The 11,405-nt window shown below is 23.3% G+C and overlaps 1 protein-coding gene across 1 annotated transcript; it reads left to right on the top strand.

Moving 5' to 3' along the window:
- The first annotated feature begins 17 nt into the window (after positions 1 to 17).
- Positions 18 to 9,715, top strand: LOC127286736 (7-methylguanosine phosphate-specific 5'-nucleotidase-like). The gene is made up of 4 exons (XM_051313306.1): positions 18 to 419; positions 532 to 633; positions 5,533 to 5,602; positions 8,458 to 9,715. Exons 1-4 carry the CDS (start codon positions 393 to 395, stop codon positions 9,150 to 9,152), a joined length of 894 nt encoding a protein of 297 aa, XP_051169263.1. The 5' UTR covers positions 18 to 392; the 3' UTR covers positions 9,153 to 9,715.
- The last annotated feature ends 1,690 nt before the right edge of the window (positions 9,716 to 11,405 follow it).

Genomic DNA, 11,405 nt, shown 5'->3' with positions numbered 1-11,405 from the left:
GAGATTCAATTATCTTCAATTCGATATTCTCAATCATGTTAGAAAAAAAGTTAGTGTAAAAAAAAAGAGAAGGATTTGCTTTCAAGTCTTTTGGAATTAGATGAAAAGCCAATCGTGAAAAATATACATGTAGACATACGTTCTCATGTATTCTTGCTAGAAGGACCGGTTTGTCATTTACCCCTCAAACAAAATATCGTGATTTCGTTTTCGTATTAAATAAGTAAAAAAAAAATAATTTTTTTTTCGTTCATCATCCAGCCAACTTATAAAAATCCAGTTCCTTTCTGATTTCTTTTTAAGAATATATATATATAAAGATCTCATTATTTTCATATTCATATATATATATATACACTATCATCTATAAATTAGTCAATTTTTTTAGCAAAATGCCAAATAAATTGACCTTGGAGGATGTAAGTAGTTTGCGCGTATTCGAATCTTGACGTGTGTCGATTTGTTAATTAAAAAAAAAAAAAAACAAAACGAAAACAACAACAAAAATCGCTCATGTTTAATTTTTTTCAGTTCCCGATTTTAAGTAGAATATCAAATGTGAGATATAGAGATAAAGATGCCGTAATTAAAAAAATAAATAATATCATTCGTGATGGACCTGAAAAATTGCAGGTATATATACATATATATATTGATTTATTTTTATCACTTGTCAAATTGTGGAATTTTATACTTAGAATGTCACTTTTGATATCTATATATGGGACGTTTCATGTGAAATTTTCGTTCAAAAATTTTTTTCTCAATGAAACATTTTTTTTTCAAAAATAAATATTTAATTTTTTTTTTTTTTTTTAATTTTTTAAAATTTTAAATAATTTTATTTAATAATTAATTTTTAAGTAAATTATTATTTGAATATCATGAAAAACTTGATAATTTCTTAAAAAATTAATTTAATTTTTTCAAATTATTTTGAAATTGAACATTTGACATTTCATACCTCAAGTTTGACAAATTATCTCACAAGAAAAATGACAATCGGCATTGATTTTTTGCATTAGAAAAGATGCAATATATATGAGGCAAAATTCCTGAAATGTCCGAACAAAAAATTAAAAGTTCTTTGAATTTAATCCATACTTTTCTAAAATGTTGTTATTGTTGGTGAAAGTCTAAAAATCAATTATTATTGCATTTAATAAAATAGTTTTTGAATTACAACGTTTTTAATTTTTGACTTTTGAAAAAAAAAATTTTTTTTCAATGTACAATATTTATAAGTAGAATGCATAAAAGTTAACATATATCTAATGATTTTTAAAGCTTTTTTGACGGGCTACACGCTGTTAATAAATTTTTTTTTTTTAAATAACATTTTACCTTGAAATTCAAGGTCAAAATGTTAATTTACGTTTATCTCAAAATCGGATTTTTTAAAATTATTTTTAACTATCTCAATGGAAAGCTTGACTAATTTCCTACAAAACATGTAATTTTCAGAGTGGGATCTTTTAAAGTTTTTGAGTTATTAATTAATTAATTAATTAATGTTTATAACAAATCAAATATTTTACAAACGAATAAAGTTACCGTAATTCTGAAGTTAGCAATTGAAACTTAACATAATTCCGCATCCAACGAGCCCTGTATGAAGTATTTTGGATAAGTAGATTGTTAATAAACAATTAGTTAACATTGCAATTGTTTATTAACAATCTACTTATCCAAAATACTTCATATAGGGCTCGTTGGATGCGGAATTACCTTAACTTTCAATTGGTAAGTTCAGAATTACCATAACTTTATTTGTTTGTAAAATATTTTATTTTTTACTAACAACAAGCATCCAAAAGCCCTATATGAAGTATTTTTGTTCAATTTTAGTTAAATAACAATAAAAAATGAAATATCTTACAAACAAATAAAGTTATCGTAAATCTAAACTAACCAATTGAAAGTTAAGCTAATTCCGCATCCAACGAGCCCTATATGAAGTATTTTGGATAAGTAAATTGTTAATAAACAATTGCAATGTTAACTAATTGTTTATTAACAATCGACTTATCCAAAATACTTCATACAGGGCTCGTTGGATGCGGAATTATGTTAAGTTTCAATTGCTAACTTCAGAATTACGGTAACTTTATTCGTTTGTAAAATATTTGATTTGTTATAAACATTAATTAATTAATTAATTAATATCTCAAAAACTTTAAAAGATCCCACTCTGAAAATTACATGTTTTGTAGGAAATTAGTCAAGCTTTCCATTGAGATAGTTAAAAATAATTTTAAAAAATCCGATTTTGAGATAAACGTAAATTAACATTTTGACCTTGAATTTCAAGGTAAAATGTTATTTAAAAAAAAAAAAATTATTAACAGCGTGTAGCTCGTCAAAAAAGCTTTAAAAATCATTATATATATGTTAACTTTTATGCATTCTACTTATAAATATTGTACATTGAAAAAAATTTTTTTTTTCAAAAGTCAAAAATTAAAAACGTTGTAATTCAAACAGTATTTTATTAAATTCAATAATAATTGATTTTTAGACTTTCACCAACAATAACAACATTTTAGAAAAGTATGGATTAAATTCGAGAACTTTTAATTTTTTTTCGGACATTTCAGGAATTTTGCCTCATATAACGAAAATTATCAATTTTTCCTTGAAAACGCTATGATTATCAACTCCAAACATGCTCACTATATTTTTCTTATAATCTACACGTAAAAATATGTAAAAATGTATAAATTTGAAGCCCTTTAGATGAAAATTTTCTTCGTTTTTCGAAGAAAATTTATGATTTTTATCGAAAATTATTAGTTTTTTTCTTGAAAACGCTATGATAATCAACTCCAATCGTTCTCGCTATATTTTTTTTTTGTAATTTACATGTAAAAATGTATAAATTTGAATCCCTTAAGATAAAATTTTCTTCTTTTTTTATTCGAAAAATCCATGATTTTTTCTAAAAATATGAGTATTCCTTAAAAACAATATGATCATCAATTCTAATTGTGCGACCAGGTGGTCCAAAAATGGAAAAAAATAAAATTCAAATTTTTTAAAAACGCTATCCTGTAGGAAATGAAAATCCGCACCTTTTTTTCGTTGAGATTTTTTTATAAAACGAATATTAAAATTAATAGAGGTAAAAAAGTAGAAAATTTTTTTACGATAATTTAATGGACTTTTAAAACATAACTCGTCGTAATTTTGCTAAATATTAATGGATTTTTTTTTGAAATTTGGTGCATTTTATTCAGTGTATACTATTAAAGACGACAATCATAAAAAAAATCAAGAAAATTGTTATTATTTAATATTAAATAATAATAAAGTTTTAATTTTGAAAATATGTGTTTTTTAACCTTCTGTTGAAAAAGTTATCGAGGGAATTTTCATTCTGGAAAAACTTCTCGCGACAAAGTTTTTATACTTACATATTAAAGAAGTTTTTTCAAAAGTTTGGAATTAATTCTATAAAAAATAAAGAAGTTAAAAGGAAAATTGTGAAAAACTATTTTTCCTTATACTGCAGCTACACCTCACGGCTTAGTTTCTTCAGGGGCGTTCTTATTATATAATTCATCCTACAATCGATCATGCTAAATAATTTGGTATACAAATTTTTGATTTTACTAATAATGAAAAATTTTTGTATTCTATTTCTGTTAATAAACAAAAATATATCCAAAATACATATTAAGAATTATAATTATATTTGAAATCAGTATTTATACATTTTGAATAGGAAAAATAATAATTTTATTATACAATATGAAATAATAATTTATTATTTAATTTAAGAAATATATTTTTTATAACAAATAAATAATTATTTTTTTGATGTTCGAGTGTAGGGCGAATTATATAATTAGAACGCCCCTGAAGAAACTAAGCCGTGAGGTGTCATGGCTACTGCTGCAGTATAAGGAAAAATAGTTTTTCACTATTTTCCTTATAACTTCTTTATTTTTTATAGAATTAATTCAAAACTTTTAGAAAAACTTCTTTAAATATGTACCTAAGTAAAAACTTTGTCGCGAGAAGTTTTTCCAGAATGAAAATTCCCTCGATAACTTTTTCAATAGAAAGTTAAAAAACACATATTTTCAAAATTAAAACATTATTATTATTTAATATTAAATAATAACAATTTTCTTGATTTTTTTTTTATGATTGTCGTCATTAATAGTATAAACTGAATAAAATGCACCAAATTTCAAAAAAAATCCATTAATATTTGGCAAAATTACGACGAGTTATGTTTTAAAAGTCCATTAAATTATATCGTAAAAAAATTTTCTACTTTTTTACCTCTATTAATTTTAATATTCGTTTTATAAAAAAATCTCAAAGGAAAAAAAGGTGCGGATTTTCATTTCCTACAGGATAGCGTTTTTAAAAAATTTGAATTTTATTTTTTTCCATTTTTGGACCACCTGACTGATTGCAAGGCGGTTGCCTCAAGCGTAAGTCTCCTTTTAGAATCGGGATCTTCAAATGTCTTGGTAAAATAGTTTCAAAATTTTTGATTTTTCCTTGACAACGCTATGTAAATCGATCCGAATCATGTTCGCTATATTTTTCCTGTAATTTTCACGTAAAAATACATAAGTGTACCAAAATTAAGATCTCTATGTGAAAAAATGTGGCCACCAGGGGGGGGGGGTACATAGTAATTTTTAGGGATTTTTTAATCTGGGGTAAATGGGGACAAGAGGTTTTGGAGCTTAATTTACAGTTTTAAAATGAAGTTCAACGTCAATATTTTAACCCCATATCACCTGCAAGAGGTTTTGAGTATTGCCAAGCTTTTATTTTGACAATTGTCAGCAAGATAATTCAAGTTATCGCTCAATGCATAAAAACTTTAAAATCAAAGTCAAACTGTTTCAGTATTTTGTCTCGCATTTCAAAGAAAACAGACTTAAAAATCATACAAAATTTTTTTCTTATTCCTTATGACTTCCATAACAGAAATTCACTTGAATTTTTGATTTTTGTTAATTTGGTTAATAATGACAAGCTGTTTCCATTTACCCTGAATTTTCAAATTTTTGGGGTAAATGGGGACAGCTTGTCATTATTAACCAAATTAACAAAAATCAAAAATTCAATTGAATTTATGTTATGGGAGTCATAAGGAATAAGAAAAAAATTTGGTATGATTTTTAAGGGTAGGTCCTAGTAAGAGGCAGCACCACCTATATCGAAACTAAAATTTTGGAAAATTATTTACAGTATTTACTTAAAAGCAAGACAATAAAAAACATTTCACATGGAATGCCCCATGTAGCGGATTATTTCTCAATCGATCCAGTCAGAAACAAAAAGTTCCTGAATCGGCTTGATATTTATAAAAGAATAAAAAAATTCTTAAAAAATATTAACACATTTGAAAAGAAATTCAAAGAATTTGTTGAGGGTTGAAATTTTGAAATTTTACATTTAATTTTAACAAAAATTATAAAATGAAAATTGATTTATTGAGATATGTAATATATTTTTTTTTTACTTTTTCTGTTGAGGTAAAAATTCAATAATAATTTTTTATAGGTCGTCACTGACTTTGATTTGACATTGACGAAACAACACGTCGATGGCAAGGCCCATCTCAGCAGTTTTGGTAATTATAGAATTTCTTTATTTTTTGTGCATAGGACAAAAAAAAATTTTTTTTTTTTTTTCCTATGGAAGAATAAAGTTATAATTTTATTTTCTAAAAATAAATGAAAAAAAAAAATAAAGTATTTGAAAATTTTTAATAAAATTATTCAAATTTAAAAATTTTATACATTTTTTGAAAAAAATTGAAAACTAGTAAAAAATATATATATATATATATGACTGGATATTAAATTTAAATTTCAAATTTCTCGTTTCTTTGAACGTTTTGAATTTTGTAATATTATATATCGAACGGAGTATTATTTTCAAATATTCATTATGTAAAGTTGACTTGGAAATGACAAACAAAGAAAAACTGGTTCTTTTTATGTCGTCAATATTTAACTCTCAGAAATCAGTTTTTTCAAACGTTTTTATTAATTGATTTATTTTTATTCATATTTTTTTCTAACTAAAGATGAAAGAAATGACAATTTTATTATTTGAATTATTTTTTTTTGAGTTATTTTTGAAATCGTTTTTTGTTACAAAAATTATTATTATTATTATTATTATTACTATTGGATTAAGTATATACTGGGAAAAATATAATAAAGAAATTTGTAAAATTCACATGAAACTTTGACCTTCGCGTTCATGTAATTTGATTAATAGATTGACTATTCATTGCTTTCAATGCTGTCTCAGTTTCTCGATATCAGCTATTTGATAACATTTATATTATACTATCTTATTTTTTCATCAAGAAAAAGTGTTAATAGAAAATTGCAATAAAAAAAAATTAATAATTCTTTCATTATTAAAGTATTTCTGAGTATTTCTAAAGTATTTCTATCCTTTGCATAATAATTTAGGAAAAAAATAATTTATTTTTTACTTTTATTAAAATTAAAATTGAAACTTCTCTATCATAAATTTTGTTATAATTTTTAATTTAAAATTTTTTTAAGGGTTAATGTAAAAAAAAAAAAAAATAAAAATAGTAAATTAATTTTTATTTATTCAATACAAATAAATTTACATTACAAAAAAATGCGGAAAAAGTAAAAGTTTTAATTAATAAAAATTTGGAAAAGTTGAAAGTTTTTGTGAATTCCTATTTTGTAATCCATTAAAAAAAAGTTGAATATTATGTAAAAGAAATTTTTTTCGAAATATGTAATGTATTTAAAAATAGTTGTATCTTAATTTAGTTTTCTCGAAAAGCAAAAAAGAAAAAAAAAATTATATACCAATAACCCCAAAATTTTCTAACTTTAGAAAGATGCAAAGATGCAAGCAGTGTATTTTTAACTGTTTTTTTTTTAAAAGAAAAAAAAAACCCTCATCAAGTAGAATTTTTTTCTTTTAAAATAGTTAAATTTTAAAAATTAATTTTTAGAATATTACTTTAACAAAATTTTTTATTTTATTTTTTTATTTTTATTTTAAAGTATTTTATTAGAAATATTATTTTTTAAACGAATTTTCCATTTTTAAAATAAAATTTTGACAGATTTTCTTTTTATACGAATATTTTTTGCATTAACAACATTTTTAACTATCGAATTTTTGTTTGGCAGAATTTTTATTTTCTAGTCATTAGTCATAGGCTATTTGTAATTTCGGAAAAATGAAAATTAGGCGTCTTAAAAATTCGTCCAAATACAAAATTCGGACAAATTAATATTCGATTAATTGGAATTTCTGTCAATTAAAAAATTAAAATATTTTGGAATCACTTTAAAATTCAATTGAATGAGAATTCAGCTAAATTAAAATTCATTTAAATTTAAATTTTTTAAAAATAAAAAGTGACGAAAAGAAAATGATTATTATAATATAAAAATTCATTTTAAAAAAAATTCGGTAGCTAAAAATTTTGGTAAGTAAAAATTTGTTTAAAAAAAATAATTATTTTAAATACAATTTTTTAAAATGAAAATTCTTATTGTATTATTTTTATACTCTGGCAATAAAAATTTTAATTTTAATTTTTAATTAATTTCAATTCTGTCAAATTAAAATTTGAACAAATTAATTTTTTATTTATGTGCACTGAAAAAAAAATTTATTTGGATCAAATAAAAAGTATTTGATTCAAATACATCATTTACTAATTAATAAAATAAATTTATTGTATCAAATACTTTTTATTTGTATTGAGATTGTATTGATTGAAATATTTTTTAATTTGTCTTCATTAAATAGTGTATTAGTATTATAAATAATTTAGTTGACTTGAATCAATTAAATAAAGTTATTGTATCAAATACTTTTTATTTGTTTCAATAAAACAAAATATTTGAGTGAAATAAATAAATTAATTGTTTCAAGTAAATTATTATTATTGTTTCAAATAAATATTTAATTGATTGAAATATTTTTTTATTTGCCTTGATAAAATAGTGTATTAGCATTAAATAATGAATTATTTGTATTAAATAATTCAGTTTATTTAAATCAATTACATAAATTTATTGTGTCAAATACTTTTTATTTGTATCAAATAAACGAAATATTTGAGTGAAATAAATGAATGAATAGTTTCATGTAACTCATTATTTGTATTAAATAAATTCATTTAATCAATTCAATTATTTAATTGAACCAAATACGATTTATTTGGTTGAAATAAATGCGATTCAAATAATTCAAGTTATTTGAATCAAATACATTTTTTTTTTTTGATTCAAATAAAAAGTATTTGAACCAATTAAATATTTTTCCAATAATTTGAAGTATATGAATGAAATAAATTTTTTTTCACTGTGTCTCAGAAAAAGTAAAGTCAAAAATATTTCCAATTGTCTGTTTTCATTTATTCTTTAAAATAATTTTCAAATAAATTAAAATTTTTTTTATAATTTTCAGGCATATTCGCCAAATGTAAGCAATTACCACCAAAATATGAGGAAATGGATGTGAGAACGCATAAAAAATATCGTCAAATTGAAATTGATCCTCATATTCCAATTGAGGAGAAAATACGCGCAATGGAAGAATGGATGGAAATAAGTGAGGAATATCTTAAAGGTTATGAATTTGATCCAAGTGAATTGGAACAAGTTGCTGAAAAATATGGTACTGATTTACGTGAGGGTACAAAAAATTTAATGGATAAATTAAGTTCAGCAAGAATTCCAGTATTAGTATTTAGCGCTGGTCTTGGCGATGTTGTTGAGGCAATATTAAGGCACAATAATGTTCTTCTTGAGAATGTGGAAATAATTTCAAATTTCTTGAAATATACGGACAAAAAATTAGATGGTTTTAAGGGTAAAAAAATACATGTATTTAATAAAAATGAAACCGTCTTGGATAAGGAACATTTAAAACGTTTAGAAAATCGAAAAAATATTATTCTAATGGGAGACAGTGTCGGTGATACGACAATGTGTAATGGAATCAAAGATGTTGAAAATGTTTTTAAAATTGGTTTTCTTTATCACGAGAACAATGAAATTGTGGAAAAAAGTTTAAAGGACTATATGGATGTATTTGATGTTGTACTTATCGATGATCAAACCATGGATTTACCATGGTCGATATTGAAACGAATTATCTAATTTTTAGTCGGCAATTTATCTCCCTCTCTATTATTTTTCATTTTGAATTCTTCTTTTATTTTTCTCGTCTCTAACATCGAAACTTTTCTTTTTAGATATGATTAATCCTAATAATTTTTGCAAATTCAATCAGTATTTTTTTTTTTAAATTATTATTTCATTTTTCTGAAATAATAATTATACTTTCTGCGAAAGTAATTTTTTTTTTAATTTGAAATTGCTCAGCAATATTGAGTTATTGTGATTTTATAATAGGAAAATAATTATTGATAAATTGTAGAAAAATTGTTTTTTTAAAAATGAAACAATTTTTTAGCATCACTGCCATATGGGAGATTTAAAAAAAACAGTCCACGAAAAAAATGATATTAATATGCTATAAATTAATGCACATATTTGCAAGAACTTTTTTTTTTCTGATTATTTATTTTTTATTTCCATAGAGAAAAAGTGTTATCTATATACGAAGCGTGGAAATGTCGCACAAAATGAAAATTTGTTATCTTAAAATTATTGATTTCCTCGCAGAGAAATAATAAATATATTTTGAGCAAATCAAGAAACATTGTTTTATTATCGCCTTTGTTGTATACATATTTTTTTCAACACAAGATTAATTTAAAATACAACGAGAATTATAAAGTTAAAATCAAAATTTTTCAAATTACTTTTAGTTGACGAATTACATCAAATTGGTAAAATCTCTTCTTAACCATAAAAGTGTCTCGTATCATTTGCTCATTGTTTTCCATTTCTCTTTAAAATTTATAAGTATGTCGTATAGTATATTAAATGTACATGTTTTCCATTTCATTTTCCGTTATTCATTTCATCTATAATCTCTGAAATAAAAAAGGGATTTTAACTTATTGGTGGTATTGAAATGGTATTTCAATAGTCAAAAATTAAATTCACTTAATATTAAACATGGGGGACTACAAATGTTAAAAAGAAACTTCAATATTATCGAAAAAAGTAATATTTTTTTTAAAAACAAGGTTAAAACATTTTTTTTAATAGAAAATCGATACCACAGAGTTTCTAAGGTATGTGATAACAAAGACATAAATAACATTATCGACTGATGGTAAATTGCAGGAAAATGATATATAAAAAAATTACCTATAGTAAATAGAAAGAATTTTTTTAAATTTGAATTTGTTTTACCATCAGTCGGTAATGTAGATTTCTCTATCGGTAATTTTTATATGTTCATTTTCCTGTTTTACCATCAGTCGGTAATGTAGACTTCTATGTCGGCAATTTTTTATATTTACAATTTCCTGTTCTACCATCAATCGGTATTGTAATTTCTGTGTTGGTAATTTTTATATGTTCATTTTTCTGTTTTAACATCAGTCGGTAATGTAGACTTCTATGTCGGTAATTTTTTATATTTTCATTTTCCTGTTCTACCATCAGTCGGTATTGTAATTTCTGTGTTGGTAATTTTTAAATGTTCCTTTTTCCTGTTTTATCATCAGTCGGTTATGTAGACTTCTATGTCGGTAATTTTTTATATATTAATTTTCCTGTTTTATCATCAGTAGATAATATAAATTTATGTGTCGGTAATGTTTTATATTTTCATTTTCCTGTTTTATCATCAGTCGGTAATGTAGATTTCTATGTCGGTAATTTTTTTATATATTAATTTTCCTGTTTTATCATCAGTCGGTAATGTAGATTTCTATGTCGGTAATTTTTTTATATATTAATTTTTCTGTTTTATCATCAGTCATTAATGTTGATTTCTTTGTTGGTACCAAGGAGAAAAATGGATAAACGAATAAAGTAACTTTTACAACTTTAAAAGTAAGACCTGAACTGGCAGCAGTTTCTGCGCATTTCAGACAATTTTCATTCCAGAAATAGTAGAATTTACTATATCCAGAATAATTTTTACTATTTTCAGGAGTAAATTTTACTATTTCTGAAGTAAAAATTGATAGAAATGCGCTAAAACTGTGTACAGTTTAGGTTTTCCTTTAAAGTATAGTTAAAAGTTACTTTATTCGTTTTTGCATTTTTCTCCGTGTATAGGTGAATAGTAAAACTAAAATTGCCATACCTTTTATTCAAAGAAGCTTTCGATGTGTGCACAATTTTGGTAATTCTTAATCTTTTTTTTAGTATTCCAAGAATAAAAACGATGGTAGAAAGAGAATATCCAATAATAAGTACAGTAATTAAAATAGGTAAGAGTTCTTCTTTTGTTATTAGTCTCGGCGAAGTATTACTGTTGCGTGGATG

The sequence above is a fragment of the Leptopilina boulardi genome, unplaced genomic scaffold (genome assembly GCF_019393585.1).
Source record: "Leptopilina boulardi isolate dan_hultmark-lab unplaced genomic scaffold, ZJU_Lbou_2.1 LbouV2_362, whole genome shotgun sequence".
In the NCBI taxonomy this organism is placed as follows: Eukaryota; Metazoa; Arthropoda; class Insecta; order Hymenoptera; family Figitidae; genus Leptopilina; species Leptopilina boulardi.
Note: the sequence above shows the minus strand (reverse complement) of the source record. Positions and strands in the feature narration are given on the sequence as shown.